Source organism: Camelus bactrianus, chromosome 11, assembly GCF_048773025.1.
Source record: "Camelus bactrianus isolate YW-2024 breed Bactrian camel chromosome 11, ASM4877302v1, whole genome shotgun sequence".
Classification (NCBI taxonomy): domain Eukaryota; kingdom Metazoa; phylum Chordata; class Mammalia; order Artiodactyla; family Camelidae; genus Camelus; species Camelus bactrianus.
Window position 1 is genome coordinate 45,064,938 of NC_133549.1, and position 26,017 is coordinate 45,090,954.

General features: G+C 40.6%; 1 protein-coding gene across 4 annotated transcripts in view; it reads right to left on the reverse strand.

Annotated features, from left to right (window-relative positions):
• Positions 1 to 509: 509 nt before the first annotated feature.
• Positions 510 to 26,017, reverse strand: part of ENTPD1 (ectonucleoside triphosphate diphosphohydrolase 1) — an 83,935-nt gene continuing 58,427 nt past the window's right edge. For 3 of the 4 annotated variants that reach the window (XM_010971133.3, XM_010971132.3, XM_074373855.1), the window contains 8 exons: positions 24,659 to 24,776; positions 22,018 to 22,168; positions 19,909 to 20,068; positions 18,990 to 19,229; positions 17,470 to 17,727; positions 5,078 to 5,194; positions 3,189 to 3,326; positions 510 to 1,044 (listed from right to left, as the gene is read on the reverse strand). In XM_010971133.3, coding sequence (XP_010969435.1) covers positions 838 to 1,044; positions 3,189 to 3,326; positions 5,078 to 5,194; positions 17,470 to 17,727; positions 18,990 to 19,229; positions 19,909 to 20,068; positions 22,018 to 22,168; positions 24,659 to 24,692 — 1,305 coding nt within the window. In that variant the 5' untranslated portion in view covers positions 24,693 to 24,776 and the 3' untranslated portion in view covers positions 510 to 837. Of the gene's footprint in view, positions 1,045 to 3,188; positions 3,327 to 5,077; positions 5,195 to 13,481; positions 16,466 to 17,469; positions 17,728 to 18,989; positions 19,230 to 19,908; positions 20,069 to 22,017; positions 22,169 to 24,658; positions 24,777 to 26,017 lie in introns of those variants that run through there. The other variant, XM_010971134.3, reaches the window with a different exon arrangement.

Below are 26,017 nucleotides of genomic sequence, written 5' to 3' on the forward strand. Positions count from 1 at the left end.
TTTACCACAATAAAAACAAAACCCCAACAATGTATTGGAGGATGCATTTTCCCAGCCCTGTGTTGTGGCTGTATTTTTCTTCCTGACATATGTACACCTACCATATAACATGCCCTGATATCTGAATGCCTATATATGTACAGCAGCTTTTTAAACAATCTGGTCTGGGTATTCCACTGTAGCATTTGGGGGTCACCCAGGAATATGTGACTCTTCCACATCCCTCTTTTGGTTTGGATTAACTATTGTATCAACTGCATAAGCACATAAATTCCTTTGCACGACTCTTGGGCCCTAGCATATATTTGCCTAGTCTAGAAAATTCTCCCTTGCAAAGGGCAGGCTAGGAATGGGATGTATGTCTGTCCTCTCCAAAGACATTTATAACTTTCTCAATAAATGGGAAAGAGGAAGGAGAAAGGGCCTCTAAGACCGCAACTGACTCAGTTCCTGAGATTCTTCTTTTAGCCAGCGCACCTTCCCAGCACAGGACTCAGGACTCTCAGTGCTTCTGGACAAAGTCATATTGTTCTTTTATATAGCAAAGATCATGAAAAGGAGGGAGGTCTTTAAGACCTACACAAGCACAGAGTACAAAAGAGAAAGGGGGGAGTTTGGAAAGACTCACAGCAGAGACAACGTCTGCCAGGAAGTCCTTGAGGCAGAGGATGGTGAATATCTCCCATGGAAAGGCTTCAACAAAAGCCAAGGAAGCTTCATGCTGGTCAAGACTGGCCTTGGTGAGCAAGGAATCATGACCTTGTACACCTTGTGGAGGAAAGTGTTCCCTGGGCAAGTTTTCTTCTCACTCCAGCCAGCAGATTTCAGCTGCTCCTGCTATACCACATCTTTCCAGAAAAACGAAGGCTTGTGAAAGGCAAATATGCCTACGAGGACCACTATAACCAGGATCAGGGAGAAGAAGACCATGAGGAAGACATAGGTGGAGTGGGAGAGAGGTGCAGACGGCGGCTCCTCAGCTGGAATCATGTTGGTCAGGTTCAGCATGTAGCCCAAAGTCCACCCGACGCTGGTGCTCCGGACCTGCAAACAGTAGGGAAAGTCTGTTGTTTCTGGTCTGAGGATTAAATGAGCTTTCACGCAACCCTATCCCTAATACTGAGCAGCCAGGAAGTGGAGGCAGCACGACATTCAGTTCTCTAAGTGAATTATTTTATATTCTGAATTGGGAATATGGCTGTGGGGAAAAACTGAGAGGGAGCAAGTAATTAAGAAGGAGAGTACGGGGCCTCACTACTACATCCCAAATTCAGAGAGGAATTTGGTAAATGACTGCCCAGTTCTCCTTCTTAGAAAAACTTAATTCAAATAGGCCTTTGGAGATTTGCATTCCTCTTCGGCTGTTTGTGTGACTGTGGGTGGGTAGTTGGGGTGGGGAAGGGGACTGGGGTGACAGGAAGCAGGCAGAGGATGAGAGAATAATGATTGTCCCTGGCCTTCTATATCTGTGGCAGGCCCAGGAATCTCATCCATACAAAACCAGGGTTCTTTTATGATTCAACTAGGGAAAAACTGGGGAATAATTCCAGCCAGTCAGTCTTACTCAATGGAAGTTGAAAGACTGCATATGCCTGAGAAAGGATTCTTCTTAAATGAAAAAAAAAAAAAAAAAATTCTCCAACTCGGCCATCTTCCTAGAAATATTTTCAAGTCACTTCAAAACGTATTGAAATATAGGTAGTTTCAGAATAATAAATAATTCTGGAAATGTTTGTGTTACATGAGTTGTATGTAGTCATGGTATAAAAATTAGGACGTATAGATAATCCTGAAAGAGAAAACAAAAACACGTCTACTTCACCATTCAGAAGTTGCTGCTATTATCATTGTATGACATTTGCTTCCAGGCCTCTATGTGCATGTTTTTCCTCACCAAACAAAAAAAAAAAAAAGGAATTAAACCATATGTAGAATTATTAACTTAACAATTCCTTGTAAACCTCATCCCATGTCTCTTAAGGGATTTCTGCAATATCATCACTGCTGTGAACTGCCTTATATGTTCTTTTTACTCGCTTTATTCAATTATTTGTAAATCCTAGAAATGGAGTAATAGGGTAAAATGATGTACGTATTTTAAGAGTCCTAGCACATATTGCTGAAACAGTCTTCCCAAAGGTTATGCCAGTTTACATTCCAACCAAAACCATGTGGAATGTTCCTCTCCTCTAAACCTTTACCAGTACTGGGAATTAATAATTTGTAAAAGGCCCACTTCCATTTATGGGGAAAAGGAACCTTATCTGACTGCATGAGTCAAGGGAGGCTCCAGAGTTAGAGGAGTTATCACTGAGGGTTTAGAAAAAAAAATGGATCAAAGAATATAAATCATTAGTAAGTTTGACATAGATGTATCCCTCAAACAGAAAAAATAAACTGCGATGGAATGCAAGGAAGACTGGGATCTTAATACAAGGAAAAGAGTTGTGTTTGAATTAGCAAGACCAATATTGACAAGAGTGTGACAAAACTAGTATCTTCAAGGCTACTACAGACCTCTGCCTCAATGCTTTGTTTTGATCATTTTTGCCATTAGTGGATGTGGGTTTAAAAGGTAGAGAAATACTGCCCTTGATATTTGTCATCAAACATGAGTTTGCTTATGAGCTGGCTGCTGATGTAAAGGTTCCTCTGTGCCTGGATACCTGCAGGTGATGCTATGGTAATGCACAGCTGTGAGGCTGCTTCTTTAAGGCTCACGCTAAGCCTGGCTTCTAAGCAAAAACTTCCATTCACAGCCACTTGCCTTCACAGCTAGCTTTCAGATCGGCCAGTCTTTAAGGTACAACTAACAAGGCCTTCACCCCTTATGAGAAATCACGATCATCCTTTCTGGATTCATGGAAGGGAATGGATGTTGAACTCAGCACAAAGAATCACTGTGGCTATTGAAATACTGCTAGATTACTTTAATATCTCATTTTTTTCTTTTATATGGGAACAGTCACTGCTATGTGAGCAGAAAGGAGAGGCTGACAATGCAGGGAGCTCTCCCTCGATAGGACAGCTCAACATACAGGAGGGCCTGACACGAAATGCCAGCCTGGGTTGGAGGTGAAGTGGTAGAACAGGACTCAGGCCAAAATAGAAGTCAGGTTGACTCCCAACTCTTACCAGCTCCAAGATGCTTCAGTCACTACCACCCGACCTCCCCAAACCCAACAAACCTTGCCCATGAAATGGATATTCTTCCAGGTCTCAGCTGTAAAATGATAGCCATTCAGAAGAAGAGTGAGGATGTAGGTGCCAGAAAAGCAGTATTCACTCAGGTAGTTCTCGTTCACATCACTAAAATACACCTGCAACTGGAAATGGAGTGAAGAAAATATCATACTTGTACAGCAACAGGCGCTTCTCCATAGCCCTCATTTTCACTATCAGAGCTGATCTAGAGGAGGAAGCCCGGCTCACAGGGACCTGAGAGGCAGCCCCTGTAGAGGGCTTTGGGAGTGGTGCTGCACCCCTTGAGTAGGCGCCAGGGGTTATAGCATAGGGTCTGTTAAGGAATCTTTTCCTCCACGGGGTTCTATGCGATATTAACAAACGCTCCAGGAAAAAAGTAGTTTCTGTGGTCTAATACATTCAGAAACACTGAATTTTACTATAGTTTCCCATCCTTTGGCATACTAAAAGCTGTGTAAAATCTTGCATGAAAGCAATCTATTAATCTTTGTTTAATCAGAGTTTTCTGTATGCTCTTGACCAAAGTCTTGGGTTTAGAGCCTCTATAAGCATCTTAAAAAAATGGCCATAAAAAGCCTTGCCACTCAGTTTAGTTCCTGAACTAGCAGCGTCGGCATCTGCTGAGAGCTTGTTAGTCCTCACTCCCGATCTGCTGGCGCAGAATATGATCCCCAAGTGATCACACACGGTAACATTTGAGAAACACAGCTCTGGAACCCAGTTTAGGAGGCATTTTGCTCAAGACTCCAAGATGCTCATCTTTCTCCACAAATCATCACTAGCTGCAGAAAGCCTCCTGTAAGTGTTTTGTAAAGTGCTGAGGCATATTTGAGCAGATCTTTCCGAAAGCCCTGAATACCCTTCCTTCAGGTTCTAACTCAGACAAAATACTTAGGGAAAATTCCAAATGTCCAGGTTCTTGCACAATCTTCCTTCCTCTTCTGTCAGTGCCCATGAGAAAAGCATTCATTTTTAATTAATTACGTATCTTCAGAATGAAAGCACCATTTACTTTTGCAGCAGTGTCAACTTAAAACAGCTGCTGTTTTGGGCCACTGCTAGATGATCTGTTTTTTTTTTTAATCAGAGTAGACTCCATATCTTTCTCTCTCCTCCCTGGAAACTTCCATCATTTAGCACTGAATATTGAATGACTCAGTGCCTCAGACAAGAAAAAATTTGTGCTTCAAATTTATGAAATAGTAGGAGACATCTTGGACCTGGCCTATGGAGAACAAGTCTTACCACAATGGCAATCTGTCTGTGGCAGATTCTGTGACTTGCCTGTCTCCTTTGGGGTTGGGGTTGGGGGAGAGGAGTGGGCAACAACGTGCCCAGCTCCAGGAAATAGCTTATGATAAATCTAGGGCTCTAAGCCAGTCCTAAAATCCTGCACCCTGCTTTCCCAGCCTGTCCTGGCCAATAAGATGTAAGAGAAAGACTCGTGAGGAGTTTCCGGGACAGCTTTTGCCTTCCTGTAAAAAGGAACAGATGTCTCTGGCACTACTCTTCTGATCCTGAATATGGCTGTGATCCCTGAAGCCACACCGTGCTTCCATGAGGAAGCAGGCCTAACAACAACTGAAGAACTAATGGCTGAGACGGTCAAGCTGCTGACTCCATGCCTACAGCTGCCTACGAAGGACTTCAAATTAGGCGCAGAAAATAAGACCTTTTTTGTTTAAGCCATTGTATGCCAAGTTATCAAGGAATGCCGGTGAACCTTATTCCTAACTTGAGTGCACCATCTGGGCTTCTCTAACACGTTTGCTGTATCTTGATCACGTTAGCGTGACTTGAAGAGCAGACTCCCATATTCCATGCTGTCAAGGGCACAGGGCAATGGTAACAGCTGCTGTTTCCGGTCATTTACCTTTTCCCAAGGCTGAGAGCAGAACTCTTCCATCATGTCAGTCATCTTTTTCGGAGATAAGTGTTCATTTGATGTAAGGTTTAAAAACTCCATCACATAATAAAAAGCTGAAAATGCCTGCAAGAGAAAAATGCTGAGTTTTGTGCAGTGTCCAACACAGGGGGACATTGATTCACTCTCCAGAGGGCCAAATGCCTAGTGAAAGTGCCTGGACATCTCAAATGAGTAAATTACTGGACCAAATGATATTCCAGACCCAAGAGCTGCTTCCTTCCTGGAAGAGGGGTCATTTTGCTGCTGACATGCATTTCTGAGCCACCTGGTAGTTAATTTTCTCTATAATTTTAATGGGAGAGTCAGGGAGAAAGAAAGATGGGGAAAAGAGAAGGTAAGAGAGGAAGAGGTTACAAAAATCCTATCTTTAAAAAACTAGGGGAGAGTATAGCTCAGTGGTAGAGCACCTGCTTAGCATGCACGAGGTCCTGTGTTCAATCCTCAGTACCTCCATTAAAAAAGTAAATAAGTAGGGTAAATATATTAAAAATAAAACTATGAGACATCCTTTTACACCATTCAGATTGGCAAAAATTAAAGAAAATATGAAAACAAAAAAAAACTATGTATTATGTATGAATTTTTAACAAATAAAAACTGGAAAATTCTATACAAAGGTAATAGAAGTGATCCCTGGCAAAATTATAAGGTTTTTTTTCTTTTTCTATTGATATCCCTTTTTTGCCTGTTTTTATAATGTACAATGTATTGCTTTCTTTAAATAGCCAATCTTTATTTAACATTTTTTTTGCAAGTCTATGATGAGCTAGTAAATTAAACCTTTGAAAAAATCAATGCCATCACATATGAGAACTATATAAAAAGTTAAAAGTACAAATGAGTAAAAAAGAAAACATTCTAAAGTAATGGAAATAAAAACAAAAATAAACAAATGGGACCTAGTTAAACTTAAAAGCTTTTGCACAGCAAAGGAAATCATAAACAAAATGAAAAGACAACCTACAGACTGGGAGAAAATATTTTCAAATGATGCTACCAACAAGGGATTAATTTTCAAAATTTACAAACAGCTCATATAGCTTAATATCAAAAAAAAAAACAAAACCCAAACAACCCAATCAAAAAATGTGCAGAAGAATTAAACAGACATTTCTTCAAGAAGACACACAGATGGCCAACAGGCACATGAAAAGATACTCAATAGCACTAATTATTAGAGAAATGCAAATCAAAACTACAGTGAGGTGTCACCTCACACCAGTCAGAATAGCCATCATTAAAAAGTCTACAGGTAATAAATGCTGGAGAATGTATGGAGAAAAGGGAAACCTCCTACACTGTTGATGGAAATGTAAACTGGTGCAGCCACTATGGAAAACAAGATGGAGGCCCTTAAAAAACTAAAAATAGAGTTACCATATGATCCTGCAATCCCACTCCTGGGCATGTATCCAGAGAAAGCTCTAATTCCAAAAGACACATGCACCCCAATGTTCACAGCAGCACTACTGCAATTTCCACTGACAGATGATTGGATAAAAAAGTTGTGATACATATAATATACCATGGAATACTACTCAGTCATAAAAAAGAATGAAATAATGCCATTTGCAGCAACATGGATGGACCTAGAGAATATCATACTAAGTGAAGCAAGACAGATAAAGACAAATATCATGTGATATCACTTATATATGGAATCTTAAAGAATGATTCAAATGAACTTATTTATGAAATAGAAGTAGACACAGACATAGAAAACAAACATGGTTACCAAAGGGAAAAGGGCGGGGCAGGGAAGGGAGGAATAAATTGTACCATTTAAAGACAACTGCTATTAAATATGACATACAGGCATCTAAACGTTTTTCCTCAACTCTAATAAATACACATAATTTTTACTGTATATCACCCTATAGCTGCCTTTTTGTTCCTCTTAATATAGCATGAATTTAAAGAGGAAGAAATAATTGAGCAGAGTTTATTAGATGAGGGAACTCAAATCCCAACTCGAGTGCCTTTTCTCTCTCACCTGCCCTAAGTGGTGCCAGTTTTTAGAGGAAGTCATTTTGGAGGCCATAGGAGCATATCACCTGTTTATTCAGCAAACACCACCCTGTGTGCTAGGCACAGGGCTGAGGCAGAGTCTACTGTGATTATTGAAGAGGAACAAAAAGCTTTCCCTATGCTAGAAGTAGTGTGGGTTTGGGATTATATTTTGCCTTCTGTAAAATCACTAAACCACAAGTGAATGTAGAAAGGAAATGTGATTCTCAAACAAGCCAAGCAATGTTCCTATGTAATTCTCATGGGTAAAAAGACACAGGAGGGCAAAGAAACAGGCTTCTGGTGGGCAAAGAAACATGAGTTAGTGGGGATCCCACTAGGGGCTCAATTCTGACTCAGAGAAGAGGAAAAATGTCCTCTACCAGGCAAGTTCCTGATAGAACAGGTCTTATGTTTCAATTCCAGCCAAAATATGCCCAATGCCAGCTTCTTAAAAATTGTGTTATTTAAAAAATATCCTTATATATATATATAACATAGCTAATATAACAAAAATGAGTAAGTGTGAGTATATTCATCCTTTTTAATAAGTCTTCTTTCATTTATTTTATGGCTTGATTTTCTCTTCCACTTCTAGTTCCAATGGGAGCCCATATTAACAACTTAATATGAAGCCTTCCATTTTTCCCCTATTGCTATATAATCCTTCATATATTATCCCTCACATAATTGTATACAAACACACATATGTAAAACATGTTTTTTAAATAAAATTTTAAACACATTCTACAGCTTGATTTTCTTACTCAACAAAACTCTGAAAATCCCTCCAAGACAGCTGGGGACACTCTAATGGCTACATTAGATGGGCTTTCCTTTGATTCCAGTATTTTTGCCTATGAGCAATGTCGCTATAAGTACCTCAGTACATTTAGCCTCCGAGCTGGTATGCTCATTCCTCTGGGGAAGCTGAGCTCCCCAGGAGCTCTGAAAGGCAGCCTCCACATCCAACACTTTAAGTATTGTATGTATGTCAGTTGCAGAATAAGAGCATAGTGTGGCCCTATTTCTACCATCTTAACCCAAACCACCATCATCTCTTGTGTGGACACTGCAATGACCTCTTAGTTGGTCTCCACATTACCTTTTTAGCCTTCTTCCAATCCATATTGAATATCCCAGTCATAGGAATCTTTTAAAAACAAATTTGATCATTTCACTCCTCTGCTTAAAACCTTCAGAGACTCCTAATTATGCCTAAAATAAAGCCCAAACTCTACCAGATGTTTCAAGGTCTGCCCCCCAGGCCATTCCCACCTCATACGCATGCCCACCTCGCCCACCACATTGCAGCCATCCTAGCCTTCAATCATGCCAAGCTTTTCTTCCCCCTGGATTGTACATTTGCTGTTCCCAGTGTTGCAGTTCCCTTGACTTCCATGTCTCCTCCTCAGAGAGGTCTTCTAATCACCCACCTAGACTAGGATGCTCTGGGAATCCCTTTCACAGTACTACTTTTTTCTTTCTTTCCAACAGTTGCCACAGTTTGATTTGCTTTTGTTTGTTTGTTTGCATTTCTGGTCTCTCATCTGCCTGCCCACTAGAATGCTAGCTCCGTGATGTCAGGGACCACATCTGCCTTGTTCTCAGCTGAATCTGCAGGCACTTGGCACATGAAAGAGCTCTATAAACATGTAAGAGGCTCTAGTTCCTAAAGCACTGCCTAGAATGTAAAGGGCAATTGGCGAATCTGTTGATTGAGGGACTGGATAAATCTAGAGACTAGATAGCTATGATATGCATAGCTAATACTCGAAAATGTTCTCCCCTATTAATTAAAACTATTAAGAGTGTTTTCCTCTAGTGAACTGATTGTGGGGTAGGAAGGAAGGGAAGACTTAAATTTTTACTTAATAATTTTTATTTTTCTTATAACTAAATTTAACATGAGATCTACTTTCTTAAATTTTAAAGTATGCAATGTAGTATTGTTAACTATAAGGACAACATTGTACAGCAGATTTATAGAATTTAATCATCTTGCATAACTGAAATTTTATGCCAATTGATTAGCAATTCTCCATTTCTCCCCTCCCCCTGGCCCCTGGCAACCATCATTCTACTCTCTGATTGATTCTGTAAGTTTGATTATTTTAGGTACCTCATATAAGTGGAATCATGCAGTATTTGTCCTTCTGTGACTAGTTTATTTCACTTAGCATAATGTCTTCAAGGTTTATTTTTGTCTCACATCACAGGATTTCCTTCTTTTAAGGCTGAATAATATTCTATAGTATGTATATACCACATTTTAAAAATCCATTCATCTGTCAAATTCCATCAATAGACCTTTAGATTGTTTCCACGTCTTGGCTATTGGGAATAGTGCTGTAATGGACATTAGTGTGTTAATATCTCTTCTGGATCCTGATTTCAATTCTTTTGGCTAACCAAAAGTAAGATTACATGATCATATGATAGCTATATTATTAATTTGTTGAGGAACCTCCATACTGTTTTACATAGTGGCTGCAACATTTTGCATTCCCACCCATACTATATAAGGGTTCAATTTTCTCCACATCCTCCCCACACTTGTCTTTTGCTTTTTTCATAATAGCCACCCTAACAGGTATGAGGTGATATCTCATTGTGGTTTTGATTTGCATTACGGATTATTAGAGATATTGTTCACCTTTCATATACTTGTTAACCATTTGTATGTCGCCTTTGGAGAAGAGTCCATTCAAGTCTTTTCTCCTATTTTGTAGGTTGCCTTTTCACTCTACTGATTGTTTCCTTTCCTGTGCAAAAACTTTTTAGTTTAATGTAGTCCCATTTTTGCTTTCAGTGCATGGGATTTTGGTGTCATATCCATGAAATCACTGCTGAGACCAATGTCATGAAGATTTTCTCCTATGTTTTCTTCTGGGAATTCTACAGTTTCAGGTCTTCTGTTCAAGTATTCGATCTATTTTGAGTTGATTTTTGTATATGATGTAAGATATGGGTCTAATTTCATTCTTCTGCATGTGGATATACACAGTTTTCCCAACACCATTTATTGAAGAGACTGTCCTTTCCCCATTGTGTATTCTTGGCACCCTTGTTAAAGATCAGTTGATCACATATGTGTGGATTTTTTCCTGGACTCTGTTCTGTTCCATTGGTCTATATGTCTGTCTTTATGCCAGTACCATACTGTTTTAATTACTATTGCTTTATAATATATTTCTAAATCAGCAAGTGTGATACTTCCAACTTTGTTGTTCTTCCTCAAGATTGTTTTGGCTATTTAGGTCTTTCGTAGTTGCAAATGAACTTTATAATTTTTTTCTATTTCAGTGAAAAATGCCACTGGGATTCTGATGGGAATTGCATTGAATTTGTAGATCACTTTTGGTAGTATGGGCATTTTTAACAATATTAAGTCTTTCATGAACAGAGAATGTCTCTCCATTGTGTCTTCTTCAATTTCTTTCATCAGTGTTTTCTGGTTTTCAGTGTACAAATCTTTCACCTCTTAATTAAGTTTATTCCTAAGTGTTTTACTCTTTTTGAGGTTATTGTGAATGGAACTGTTTTCATATAGTTCATTGCTAGTGTACAGAAACACAACTGATTTTTATATATTGATTTTGTATCTTGCAACTTTACTGAATTTGTTTATTAGTTCTAACAGGTTTTTTGGGTGTGTGTTGGGGGAGGTCATTTTTATCATAAGAATTGTTACTTGTAATGTAACTGTCATCCCACTTTTATGAGGTTTCCAGGCTAACAAATCGAGAAAGTTAACCCAAAGCCAAATTTGTCCACAGAGAAAGAAAAAGGGTTTGTTAAATCATTTTCCAAAGGTCCAATGAAAAACATATTGGGAGTACTTTGGGAAAAAGATTAAGTGAAGCATTTGTAGTCATAGAAGGAATAGGTGTTACAGTCTAATCTCAAAATCTTACCCTAAACTGACCACTTGACTTTGTCCCCACCCCCCAATTCTAACTTGATCACTCATTCTAACTTGCTTCTCTAACATGGCCTATCTGCTTGTATTACTAGATATTAGGTTGTCTCTGCCCTGGCAGGAAGCATTTAGAGGTAGAAGTAGCATCAGTTTCAGAGTTATCTGCCTCTGGCTTATGTGTCTGTATTTGTTCTCCATACTTCTAAATAGACTTGACCTCTGACACTTGTGTTGCATTCAGTCCTAGCTACTGCCCTGCTAGGGCTCATGATTCTACTTTAACCTCTAGTTTCTATGTACTTTTTGTTCTAGATTAAGGGCTTTTGATGTGGGGTTCATGGGTCCACCTCAAGGGATCATGATGTCTTTTAAATTGTAGGCAAAATTATTGATATATCTTTATATGTCCATTCTTCTGCTTGGAAGATCCTTAGCTTTCACCACATTCTCCAGAGCCTTGTGATCCCTTGAAGAGTTAAGAATGATTGGTCTATTGAAGACATTATGGTAAGTGAAATACAGCAGTCACAAGATGACAAATATTATATGATTCCACTTACATGAGGTACCTGGAATAGTCAAATTCATCACCACAGAAAGTAGAATGGTGGTTTCCAGGGGTTGAAGGGAAAGAGAAATGGAGAGTTTGTGTTTTGTTTAATGGGTAGAGTTTCTGTTTGTGAAGATGAAAAATTTCTAGAGGTGGTAGTGTTGGCTGCACAGCAATGTAAACATAATTAATGCCACAGAATTATATACTTAAAAGTAGTTAAAATGGTGAATTTTTGTGTTATGTATATTTTACCCCCCTACACACACACACACACACACACACAAAACCAGAATGAATGGCTGATCAATTTAGCCTCAGTATTTCACTTCCAGCTATTACCTTGATCATGTAGGTTATGATTTAGAGTTCTCAAAACAGAATCAAATAAGCAATATGGAATAAGGAATAGAAATTAAATATGGCCTGCCTGATAACTATTACAAACACCTGAATCAAACTTGATCTAATGTTTTAAATCTCCTCTCCTTTATACATATTTTTAAATTTCTAAGATTTCTCTGTAGCCACAGTAAAGGTCAAGTCTTAGAATTAGAATCAAGAGTAAATCCTGCTGTCTGAGAGCTGGGACTATGTCTAGTCATCACCTTTTTGAGACAGTTGTGCTCCAGAATAAGGTCATCTATTTCTCTTCCCCTGCTCAGGACCAGTTCATTCATATTCATATTCATTTATTTTTTCATTCCATCTCTTGTCCATCTTTTTTGAAAGTCCTCCATGTGTCAGGGCCTAAGTGGTAGTTTTCCTGTCTGTGTATGTTCTTCAGAAATCCACTTGACTGGGTTTAACATCTAAGCTGGCCTCTTAAATCCCTTGGAAAGTCTCTTCTAGAATAGAATAGTGCTTAAATCAACATGCACTGAAATTGAACCCAGAAAAATAAAGTGTTGATGAGATAGGATGATAGGGTAATATTTTTTCCTTGATTTATGGACATTGTATAAAGAAAAAGAAACTTTAACCTTATTCAGAATGCTTCCCAAGTATGTTAAATCCCAAGAATTATACTGAATGACAAAAACCACCTTCTTTTAATGCCCCAGGAAGATACACTGCTCAAAATGAGATGGTTTAAGGACACATCACCAAGTTTCTTCCTGTGGCTGTAGTAGGTGACTCTAAAAATCTTTTCAGAAAAAAAAAAACCATCCCGATCCGATTCTTGGGGTAGGACTTTAGAGACTCAATCCATCAGATGTTCTTCTGCCAGAATGGACCAAAGACAATTCTTGAGGGAAGTGCTGACTCAGCTCTAGGACTTCCTGACTTTGCGTTTAGGTGAAGGTGGGATGCCCTACCTCTGAGGTGAAAATCTGTGATCAGCTCCCTAATTTCCATATTAGGAATCAATGTTACTTTATAATGCTTTACTTGGTTGCTGTCTATACCTTGTGGGCCCATACTTAAGTAGCAACTCAGAATAGGAACACTTTAGGCCATCTTCAGAGAACACAGAATCAGCTCCTAATCTTTCAATTGCTAGCTCAGTTAATATTTGTGGAAGATGATTCTAAGGACATACGTCTCTCCCTTCTTCTAGCTATTCTGAGTTCTTTCTATCAAGTTGAGTTATCAAAAACCATTATTGCCTCAGTCTAGCACAGAATTGTTATCACTGAGTTGCTTGTTAATATTATGCTTCTAGATTAAAGTTGCTATAAGAATTACAATTTTTAAAAAATGAGGTCAAAGATATTGTCTAATAAAGCATCCTTGGGATTCAATTTTGGAAAAGCTCTGCTTTGCCCTAGGACCTGGTTTGGTGGGTATAATAAAAAATATATGTATGATTACATCTTTTCTTCCCCTTGGCTACTAGGACACTCAGAACTAAATACACACACACACACACACACACACACACACACACACACATATACACGTATACATATATAAACAAATAAATTTTAATGTTCTTTCATCACAGTTCTATTGAATTTATTTATACCCTTTATTGTTTATATAAGTGATACAATGTGATCTTTAAAACATTCCTAAATTACCTTGTAGTAATTCCCCACAGATGTTCCCTCTTCGTTTTCAGTGTTTCTAATTTGCCTACAAATTGGATTCTGTCTGGCAACCAAAGTCACAGTGTAGCCAAACCAACAAGAGTATTGACAGTTTTTAATACTCTATTTACAGATTAAGAATTAGATCATCAGTACTGAATGCAATTGTGGCAAATTCCCTCCCCATAAATTTCTTGTGGCTTGAGAATAACCAGGCTAACTGGTCCTGGAAACAATGGGAATGCAACTGGATTTTGGGGTTGCAAATAGTTACACTTCAAGATGCTAGATTGGCAACAGGAACTTCCTGCAAGAGTGACTGCCTAGAATGAGGACTGTTAGTCAGAAAAAAGAACTAACCTTTTAAAGAGCTAGGATATGTTAGCTTTTTGCTATTTACAGTGATACGCTGTAGCTGGCTCTTACCCACTTGTGGGTTCTGGACGGCAGAAGTCCCACCGAGACGGAATGAATTACTCGAGACTCTGTGGAAAAAGTCAAGAGAGCGAGAGAGAGTCGGGAGCCAACTCCACGAGCCTCTCAAATGCTCCCACATTAATTGTGTATAATCAAAGGAAAAAGTCATTAACAGTTGTGTGATAGTATGCAGGAACTTAGGGAAAGACAGGATGAGATAGAGATTGCAGAATCCACAATGAGTATAAAGGCTTAGTTTATCTCTTTAGGGTAGTCATGGGGAGAGGGGGAACAAGATACATTCTTTAGATATGTTAATTACAAGGCAGACCACCAGATCAGCCAGTTCCTTGTTTTGGGGGTAGCAGACTATCTAACAGCAGGCACGCCCAGTAGTTTATAGCTGAGGGCCTGGGTCGTTGCTTAGAAATGAGCAGAGTGCTATCTAAAACCTCAACTATGCAAGCAAGGCATTGTCTCAGCTTTTTATGGCAAGGAGACAGGAGTGCGGATGCACAGGCACCTGCTTGCAAAGCAGTTACTAAACACATTTGTTCTTCTTAAAGGTGACAGGCGGCTGGGGTCTGTTACAATTTGTTAACCCAGTCATGGGCTCCCACACCCACTCATAAGAGCTAGTTGCTAAAACTTCAGGAGTTTTGTGAGCCAGTGATGGTAGCATAAAATAGGCCATGGGGGAGTACTCATACCATACAAATTAGCAACTGCCACAAATCAGCCCCTCCAGTCAGAGAGCTGATTGTGAGACATTTACCAGTCCACCACTGCTTGTCTGGCTTATCACTCACAACTAGCAATGAGATAAGTATGTCTGTCCTCATTTTATAAATGAGGAAATAGAACCCCCCCACCAAAAAAAGATCTTTAGGCTTTAGGGAGAAATTACGGAGGGGACCAAAAAAATTTGGAAAAGAAAGAAACTGCCAAAGCAGGAATAGGTAATGGTATAGTGCTGACTCAAGGACTATATTCAGAGAAGAAAGATCCTGTTTAGAGTTGAGGCGGGAAGCCCCATAAAAAAACTGGCAGGGCCCCCAAGCAGGGCCACTACTCTCATGCCAGCTCCATCCAGTTCCCTGGCCCAGAGGCTCTATCTCACTTTTTGCCTCTGAAATGGCTTACTTACCCCTAAAATTCTATTGGTTCCCTCAGCTCACTTCTGATTGGTTATTTCCTTCACTCCTGATTGGTTACTTCTCTCACTCCTGATTGGTCTATTTCTACAAAGCTGTTCCTGGTTGGTCAACTTCTGTTATACTTTATTTGCATATGATGTTGGAAAGTGTAAAACTGGCAGCCTATAAAGGCCTGTGTAAACTTACAGACGGGGTCCAGAGCTTGGAGTGTTAACTCCTCTGGGCCCGCTGGCGTAATAAACCTGAGTTCTCCAACTCTCCGAGTGCTACTTGGTCTCTTGCCCGAATCCAGGTTTTTGTCACAACTGAGCTGTAACACCAAGCTGTAACACATTTTTCCACAACAGAAGAAGGCAATGAGCTAATGTAAGGAGACTGCCAAACTGAGGTTCAGAAGGCTGTGAGGACAATTTCAACCAGGAACTATGGGACCAAAAAGAAAAGCCACCAGAGGGGGAGCTCAAGGCGCCTCCACCCTTTTCCAGCTCTACATCTTCCTACCTTGATTGGGGGAATCATATTCAAAAGCAAGAAATTCTACCACCACCACCACCACCCCCCAACCACACCAAGTCAGAAGGGTTTGTCAAGCTAGAAGGTAAGAATTGGGCCCTATCTTCCAGGAGGCAAAGGTTTAAAAAAAGTTAAAATGTCAACACAAAATAATATATTCCTTTTCATTCAGATGTACTTCCTGGCAGGACTGGAATTGAAAGGGCCCTGGGCTGTTTCCAGAATCCCTGGCCACCTCCCTCCCTTTTGTGGCACCCTACTTTCTCTCCCAGCAGCCAGATGAAAGGCAAGGAGTCTGGCCCCCAAAAAGCCCAAGATGGGCAGCCAATGCCAGTTCAGCTATAGGGCATCCAGGCGAGAGTCAGGTTTGTTGTGAATTTGAATTTGGAGCCAACTAATGATGAAGCATTATTCTGCCAGTCATTGTGCAGTCATGTATTTCCCTCAGGAAACTGGAGGGGAGGGGGAACTGCAGTCTGGGCCATGGTTGATGTAAGCCAGGATCCATGATTCTACCCACTGTTGTCTTCCCAGAGACCAAGGGAGTGAAGAGCTCCAGATAGTTCACAAGTGGCAAAGCCAGAGTTTAAGCCAGGCCTGATTACTACAGGGCCTGTGCTCTCTCCAGGAAGCTCTTTCTGTGACAATGGGCTGGGCCAGGAGACCTTGAAAGAAACTGTTCCACTGGGTCTGAGAGGGGAGTTGAACTTCCTTCCTCACATGCTGATCTATTTTCTGAAAAAGGGAGAAAAGAGTGTGAAGGCAGACAAAAACCCATAGTTTCTTTGAATGATATCTTAAGTGACTAAGTAAGATATGTATATGTCAGTCAATAATTGGAATTTGACTGATGGTAGCTAATTTGGCAATATATGAATAAATTATGATTACAGTAATTCTTGGTCTCCAGGACCAAAATCTGAAATTTGAATAATGAGTAGATCAAGGGGCACCTCTTCTGCCTCTGTTCAAATATTTTATCTTATTCTGGAATAATTAAGAACAAAAGGAATTCGGAGTTGGGATTCAAATTGCCCCCCAGCTCTTCAAGATGTAATGAAAATGATGCTATCATTTTGTTTCCTTGGGACTTCCTGAGTTTCTACTTCCTTAGTGTTTTTATAGAGGAAAACCTTTAGCCAAGACATCTAACTGCTGTTTCTCCTTCTTCTGACATCTGAGAAGCCACCTGCGGCAGATCCTAATGGGTGTCCTACCCAGCAGCCAGCCCCTGTCTTCTGACTTACAGATTCCTGACTTTACCCCATAGAGGAAAGCAATCTGCTCAAGAAGACTCCCCCGTTCCAGGGGAAGAACAATAATTAGTCTAAACCAGCCATGGTAACCCATTCCACTTTATCACAGATTTGTTTAGAGATGTGCATTTTACCAAATTCTGGCCAATGGCATCTGAAAAGATGTTTGGTAGCACTTCTGCAAAGTTGGAAAAAGATGTATGCAAGATAAACTTCCTTCTTTCCTGCACTGGCTTTGCATGTGAAGACATGACGCTTAGAGCAGTAGCTGCCATCTTAGCACCACAAGGCCAAGAAAATAATTGAAAAGCTGATCCCATGTCCTGACATTAAGCTAAAGAACTAACCTTGAACTATCTACATCAAGGCTTATTATCATGTGAGAGAAAAATAAATCCTATTATTTAAACCCTTTTAGGCAAACATTCTGTAATTCACAACAAAAATCATCCTAACCAATATATCACCATTGCACAAACTTACCCCAAAATCCCCTTGGACTGGTGGCAAGAAAATCCCATCGAAGGCACAGTGGGAGTAAGGGCAGTAACTGGTGTTAAAGAGTTGAAGGATGCTTTGCTGGCACTGTTGATAATTCCCAGTGCCTTGGATTATAATTTCATCGAATTGAAGAAACGTCTCAAATTTCCTGGTGCAGGGACTTTCGTACAGATCAGCTAAAACCATTTTCCTCTGGTATCCAGGGTGAAAGCAAGGGTCACTGATGGTTCCATCTGTATTCTGAATGGAAAAATCACGTAAAGGCATCATGTACAAATGCTTTGGGTACAAAAGCACCAGTCTAACTTCATTAATGTGCAGCTATTGAACAACATCCAACCACTCAGCGTGAGCATCTGAGCCCCTGCTCTCCCTTTTTTATGCTTGGGAATAGTCATACTTGTATAACACCCACCAGATGTGGTATCAGATGTAAATGAGTTTTTGCTATTCATAAAAAGCTAATACAGTTGAAGCTGGGCCCAGAAATTCCATTAGTTTGACATATCCCCCAAAGCTTGGTACTAATCGCATAGGTCAGAAGCAGGTTCACAGGGAAAATTCTCAACATTCTCAAAATTCTGAGCCTGGAGTGGTTCTCTGGGAATCTGCCTGTATCCCTGCCCCCATATCCAAGCAAAAAGTCAAAATCTTCAAGAGCTGGAGGTGCCTTAGATCATTTAAGGTGGGAATATCAAAATGATTTTTAACCCACAGCCCAATATGTTCAAGAGAAGAAGAGGGGCTGCTGTGGATAAGAGGCTAAGTGAAGCCTTAAGGCTCACTCGGCATCTCTCAGCAGCCCCTCCTCCCACAGCAGTCATCTTATTGACAGTGCTTCTGAGTACCAGAGAGAGCGCTTTGGAGGAGAGCACGTAACCGGTTGTCCTTCCAGTAAAGACAGGGAACAACTGGATGTGACATCCTTGCTCTATGTTTGACCAGATGTGTTGGTACTCGCATGATTTTGAGTATGTTTAACTTTTCTTGCCTTCAAAATGCAAAAAGTATCTGGGGACAAGTTTTGAAGTGTTGTTCAATAAACTTCGTGTTTTCCCTGAAGTTTTTTTTCTCCTCCTCTCCAGGTTGTTTCTAACAACCCTGTTTTCTGTAGTTCATAGGAAATGGAGATTAAAAAGTGGGAAAGAGCTTGTAAATTACACATATACATACATACACAACAACAACAACAAGAACAATAACAATAACAGTACTCCAGCCTGTAATTTTCATTCTCAACCCCACAGCAGGGAGAAATTATTTCCCAAGAAGGGATCTGAGTCGTGTCCTTGGAGATAGTTCAGTAAACAAACATAGGAGATGGTGTCTGGATGGGACAATTCATAGGGGTTGACCAGATGTAGTTAGATATCCTGCCTGAGAAGGTTTAGAAAGTACAGTACCCAACTTCAGACCAATTACCAAAGTAAGAAGAGAAAAACAGGATGTGGGGGCTGGTGGCACAGATGTGGGAAGGGTGGTCTGGATCCAGTTATACTTACCCTAACGTCCTTGGCTAGTTTCTGCAAAAGAGCTTGATCCTTCCCATAGCACAAGAAGCTGTGTGTGTATACACTGTAGTCCCTGCCATAGAGGCGGAAGTGCAGTGTGTTGTCTGGTGACTCCATCGTTTTGTCTTTGGGCACAAAAGTGATTTGTGTAGAGGCTCCCCCAAGGTCTAAAGCTCCATAGGTTTCCTGAGGTTCACCTCCAGTTGGCTTTAGGTTAAACCAACTCGATTTCTGAAAGACAGTACAGTCACCAGTGGTAGAAGTCTCTGGACATCCCCCTTTCTGTACTATTCCTTGGACTCAGGGACCTTCTAAGGCAGAGGAGCAGGAGCATAAGGGTGACACAAAGCTCACGAGAGGTTCCTGAGTCTGCATCAGACCAACAGCAAGAAAAGATGGGCTTCAAAGACATAGCTCAGACTGCAGCAGCTTAGGAGTAGTTCACAACACAAGGTCCAAGGCTGGAAAGACTAAATGCAAATCCCCACTCATTTGCTCATTAGCCATGTGGCCTTTAGCAGAATAATTAACCTTCTCTAGGCCTCAATTTGAGGCTCTAAAATGAGAAAACACCTCATATGCTTATTCTGGAGAGTAAATCAAACTGTACATGAAAAGTGCTTAGCACAGCACAAGACACACAGCAGTAGGCCAATATTAGCTAATCTTATTTTTAATGGTAGACTTTTAATTTTTTTCTATATCTCTGTAAAGATATGGCTTCCTTATTCTCCAATAGTAAGATTTCTTGTAAGAGAATTATAGCTCTGGTGACCCTTGCAAATGTGAGGGTAAATTAATTTGTTCATTTATTCATCATTCATTCTGCCGAGTGATCCAAGTACTGCCTGAGACAGCAGTCGCATTGGCCCCCAGGGAGCCGCCTCCATGGGCACTGTGAGACTATCACCTGAGTGAATCTGCCCAGCAGATAGTTGGTAGTGATCCAGCCGTAGGCGCCCTCCTCTTGGCCAGTGATGATTCTGGCGCCCTGGAAGTCAAAGGGGTAGTTGCTGATGCTGCTTGTCACCACAGCCAGAATCTTGCTTGCCAAATATCCATTCTTCATCCTGCACAAAGAGCTGAGGTTACTGGTTTTGTTTGAATAACCACAACTACCCACTGCAGCCAGAGCTTCCAGCCAGTTCTCCCAGGAAATGAACCATAAACTCACTGGAACAAATGGAAGGATGGAGATCCCCACGCGTGGTGTGTCTGAGGAGCCCGCCTTTTGTGTGAGGCAGAACTACTCTTTTGGCCCCTCTCTGAATCCATATCCTTCCAATCCGTACATACAGTGATCGTCCTAAAATACCATTTTCATTGTTCCCTGGCTCCAAGAAGTTATCAGAGTGATTTTAATTACTGTGGTGGTGGTAGGGGGATATTGTTTGATGTTTGATCACCAAGCCTAGAGCCAATGTGTGCTCAATTAGCCATTGCTGGTGGCTTCAAGCTGTTTACATGGCCAGGCTCTGCTGGAGGTTTTAAATTAGGGTTCTAGTAGACACCAGATGGCAAACATCCTGGGACAGATACCCAACCTCATTTGGCAGCAGACTAGGAAAAAAATTTTTCTCATATTGTGCCTTCAGTTTTGGACCTGAGACCTTGAGACTTAAAGAAGAAATCTTCCAGGGTTGTCATAACGAAGATGCAATACAATTGCTTCCAAGATCTAGGCAATATGATACTGAGAGTCTCTGGGTCGGAAAATGCTGCCTTCCAACTGGCATTAGACCTCTGTCATCTCTCATTTGAATAGCTTCCATACTCTACCGACTGGCCTCCTCATCCCTAGTTTTTCCCCCCTCCAATCCACCTCTCTACCATGTCCCCAGTTGTGTTACATCCTTTAATGGCTTCCCATTATCTCCCAGATTAACTCCAATTCCTTCACATGGCCCACAAGGCACTTTGTGATCTGAACCTTGCCTTCTCAGAATCCCACTCAGAATCCTGGCTCTACTACTTACCAGGTGTCTGACCTTTGGTTAGCTAGTTGACATTTGTACACCGCAGCTTCCTTAATCTGATTTGTAATAGTTAATCATGCCTCTTGCTTTGTAGAGTTCTGGTGGTTAAATTAAAGTACAGTGCTAAGAACATAGTATGGGCTCAACAAATACAAGTTGCCCCACTGTTACTGTCGTTATTAGTATTTACTACATGCACCAACATTCCATCTATGCAGAACCATTTATAGTCCTCTGAGCATGCCCTGCTCTCTCACACATCCCTCCTTTGCATACCTATTAGAACACCAGGAAAGCAGCGACCGTGCCTGACACATAACAGATGCCAAACAAACACAGGTTACAGGTGCATGGTGTCTGCTCTGCCTGGGATGCTCTTCCCCTGCCCCCAAGAAGTCCTTCATGATTTGGCTCATCTATCCTCTCCTCTGATGAATCTTCTCGACCTCCTCTCATTCTTGTCAGGCCAAGTGTGCTCCATAGCAGCTCTGAGTCCTCCTCTACTAAAGAACTGGTCACCCTGTATCAAAACTCTGATCTTAGGAGATAAGCCACCTACTTCTATGTCCTGGTAGAGTGTCCACAGTCAATACACACTGAATGAATGAATGAACAAATAATGCCCGCAGGAGTAAATGGTGGCCAGTAAAGATGTGCTGCTTGGTGACGATTTGTGTCTTGGGATATCTGCAAGTCTCCTCTGGCCTTCCTCCTCCCAGATATTGAATGGCTAAAGTTGTAGCCCCAAATCCCAGAGTATATAGGCTCAATCTTTCTCTCTTTGGGTCATCAGCCCCTTAAATTCCCTGTAGGGAGATGAGCAAGAAGGCTTTTTTTTTTTTTTTTTCATAAACTCCCACCATTACACACACTAAGAGTTTGGGATTTTACCCACTTATTGCGATTTTCTTTTTCCGGTGTGGATATTTAGCATGGTTAAAATTGGGGTGTTGGAGAAGTGTGGCCCTCACCCACAACTTCAGAGGCTCTTGCACTGCCCACCCTCACTGCCAGCCATTCTTGGTCCCCACAGGCTGTTATACCTGAGCAACCGCATGCCTGCCGTGGCTCCCAGGTAAACAGGTGTCTCTGTATGCTGGGGTGCTGGAATCACTACCTTGGCTCTTTCCATGCATGCAGCCAGATAAACATCTATTTCACTTAATTTTTGAGCATGGTTTGCAATTCCGGGACCTGGGGAAAGATGTAGAAGCAGATGAAAACTTTTTCAAAAATATAGGACATATATTCACATTATTAGAGAAAAATACTGATGTTTTCTGAGAAAACGCAAGGAGACAGTTTCTTTTTGTGATATCTATCAGGTTTTTGTACTTAGAGGCGAACTCTGAATCTAGTTCTTGGTAGGATTTATTTTCAAGACCTCAAGCTAGGTCTGTCTGCTGTTCAATAATTTTGCCACTGGATGGCGCAATTTTCACATTCAGTTGCATAACCTTCCTAACTCTCTCAGATTTTAATGGGAATTTAATAGATAACTGTTCTATACAGCTGCTTTTTGATGTTTCTTCCACAAAGTTGTAATAAACAACAGTAATTCCTAGAAGATCTAAAAGGAGAACGATAACATTTAGAACAAAATTAAAACATGCACCAGGCACAGGGGCTTTTACTGAATAGACAAGAACTGCCGCTAACTAGCTATGTAATCACGAGCAGTCCCCTAAAATCGCTGAAGTTTCTTCCTTTGTTAGAAGAAAACAGGAGTAGAATCCATGTCTCCTCAGCAATTTTTCCACTCTGATACCCTGTCTGCCTAGTAAAACTGTCCAGTATTAAAGCAGTTTTAACTGTTGCTATGGAGAGGATTAGAGCCAAGATTCCTTAAGCTTTAGAAGTTAACACTTAACAATTTTGGCTCACCTTCAGATAAACATCTATACTTTCATTGCTTTATAGTGAGGATTTACTTTAATAATAATTATCCAGATATCTTATCTATATCATTCACCAGATTTTATTTATTTATTTAACCATAATGACAAAATCAGCTCTGAGTTATCAGCTGTTTCTTTTTTTTTTTTTTTAACATTTTTTATTGAATCAGCTAACTGTTTCAATTCAAAAAGTCTGGCCTTTGATAAGTGGTGGCTCTCGACTCATCTTTCTATCTAAATATTTGATTACAGCACTCTCTCTCTCTCTTTTGAGGGGGAAAATTACTGCATTTATTGTGCCAAACACACACAGGGTGAGTCTCAGAAGATATCTGCTAGGTTGACACAACAAGAGCTTAAGAATGGAAGGCAGTTAATTAAAGAGAAGCCAATAAAGTGAGGGATTTGGGTTTTAAGAACTGTTTGAAGTTCCCTCTCAGAACTGACAGGGCCAAAGTCTGAGGGCATCAGGCCTGGGTAGAATGACTTGCTCTCTTGGAAACATCTCCTATTTCCTGCTTTCTTGAAAAACTTTAAAAATTAGTGGACCCCACAAGCCACCAAACTAAAAGTAAATTATCTTCTGGGCTCTAGGTTACCTGTCCGACTGAAAATAAACAGTCAGTCCCTAGTTCAAAAGGCCAAGAGAGATAAAGGTCAGGAAAATGACGATGCAGTGTAGTAACATTCAGTGCATGCTGGAGCATTGGATGGGAGGGAGTGGAAAGAGCTGTTGTCAACAACTCTAACTTGTCTTGTGACCTTAAAAGAAAACTAAGTAGGAAAAAAGCAATATATATGGCAGCAACTCAGAGTAGCAAGAAGCCTGGAGTGCAATTAGGAAGCCTAGATTCCTTCTTTTTTTTTTTTTTAACATGGAAGCCTAGATTCTTGTCATGGTTCTGTTCCTACTTGCAAGTCACTAGTCTTTCAGGTTTTTGCTTCCTTTTCTGTAAAACAAGATTTCAATGATCCATAAGGTCCTTTTCCCAGCTCTACGAGTCTACGATTTGCCTGCCTAGACAGAAGCTAAAGGCTTTTGAAAATTTCTTCCAAGTCATAGATTAGAAGACAAAGATTAAGAGCAGCAATTCTCTGGACTTGCAGCATCAACATCACCTGGGAACTTGTTAGAAATGCAAATTCTCAGACCTCATCCCAGACCTACTGAACCAGAAGCTCTGGAGTGGGAGCTTTAACAAACCCTCCCAGTGGTTCTGATGCAGGTGCAAATTTGAGAACCACTGGCTAACACATGGATTTAAAATTGGGCAGATCTTCACATAGCAAAGGAACCCATCGACGAAAGGAAAAAAAAAAACCTACTAAATGGGAGAAAATATTTGCTAATGATGACTGATAAGGTGAAATTAGTGCAATTTGGGCAGATCTCAGTTTGAACCCCAGTTTTATCACTTACTAGCTCAAGTAACCTTAAACTAGTGGTATAACTTCTCTCAACCTCAGTGACTTAATATTATTTTTTTAATGAGCATAATAATAAACTCCTCAAAGGGAGATTGTGAGGATGAAATGTGTGCATGGCACACAGAAGTGTCCTGTTGATGGGAGCTACCATTACTCAATTACTTTAGTTTGTTTATTTTTCAAGGGCTTGATCATTAAGGACTGATTTCAATACTATTTTTATAATGATAATAAAATAACAACAATAGCTGGTCTGCTATGTTCTCACTTGACTTCCTTTTTCTTGTGTGTTTCACTTGCCACATGCCTCTCGTGGTCTCATGCCCACTGTCTCCCCCTCCCTTTTTCTTCATCTTACCTTGTACCTTGCACTCTTCTACCTGACTCACCATCCCTGTGTCATTCTCCTTTTCTGCTGGCCATTGATAGATGTACAAACTCGTGTGAGAAGAGCCCGCATCCAGCACAATCCCAAACTGAGGGCAAAAGAAACCAAGAACTTATCAGCATTACATCATTCTTCTCTATCTTCAGCTTGCAACAGAATGGAGACAAAGATAGTTTTCAAAAACACAAGGAGAAAGTATTTTAATTCATGGTGGGAGTGGGTTGGGGTGGAACGAGTGCCTGGAGTTGTGCTGATCACAAGCTCTACAGAGACACCAATTCCTCTAGAACAGTGGCTCTCAGTGTTGGCTGCACACTAGAAATATCCAGGCCTTGCCCAAGGTAGGGCCTGAGCATCCATATTATTAGAAGCTTCTCAGCTAATTCTAAGTTGCAGCAAGATTCAGAACCATATACTGAAGTTGCTGAGACAATATGGAGGGAAAAGAAAGCCATTAATCTAGCAGTTCCCAAACGTGTGCACACAGGAATCATATTAGAAGCATCTGAAGAGTTTGAAAGGCTACTGATGCCAGTGTCTCACCGCCAGATATGTGATTTAATTGGTCTGGTATGTGGCCTGGGCTTGGGAAGAGAGACATGTGCACATCCATATAAACCACCACCAAGATCAAGATACATAACATTTTCTAGTCCCCAGAAGGTTTCCTGGTCCCCCTCTCAGCCAGTTTCTCCCACAGGTAGCCAGTCTCAGCATCTATCACCATGGATGAGTTCTGCCTGTTTTTAACTGCAATAAGTGGGCTCACACATCCATCCTTGATGCCTCCTTGATGTCTAACTTCTTTCACTCTACAGTGTGTCTCTAAGACTCTAAGATACATTCAGGCTGTATGCATCAGTAGTTTGTCCCTTGTCATTGCTGTAGAGTGTTTCATTATATGCATGCAGTATATTTTTACCCATTCTACTGTTGATGGACATTTGGATTGTTTCCAATTTGGGACTATTGGGAATACAGCTGTCAGGTACATTCGTGGTCATTCTGTGGGCTTAAGTTCCCATTTCTTTCAGGTATTTACCCAGGAGTAGACTGTTGACTGCCCATTTTGATCAATTAATATTCACCTTGGGTTTAATCTGGGGGAAAAAATATGCCATAATTGAATAATAATGTCTGCCACACACTTGTGAGGGGAATATGATGGCTCAGGTACTTTTTATTTGTCATCCCTCCACTAGAAAGAAATATGGAGAAAAGTAAACCAGGGGAAAAAAGAAGAGAAACCAAGGAGGTGCTTCTCAAGTGTGAGTCACACGTTGCTGCTCTTCTGAGCTGCGGCCCTCAGACTGTGGTCTGCCACTTGCT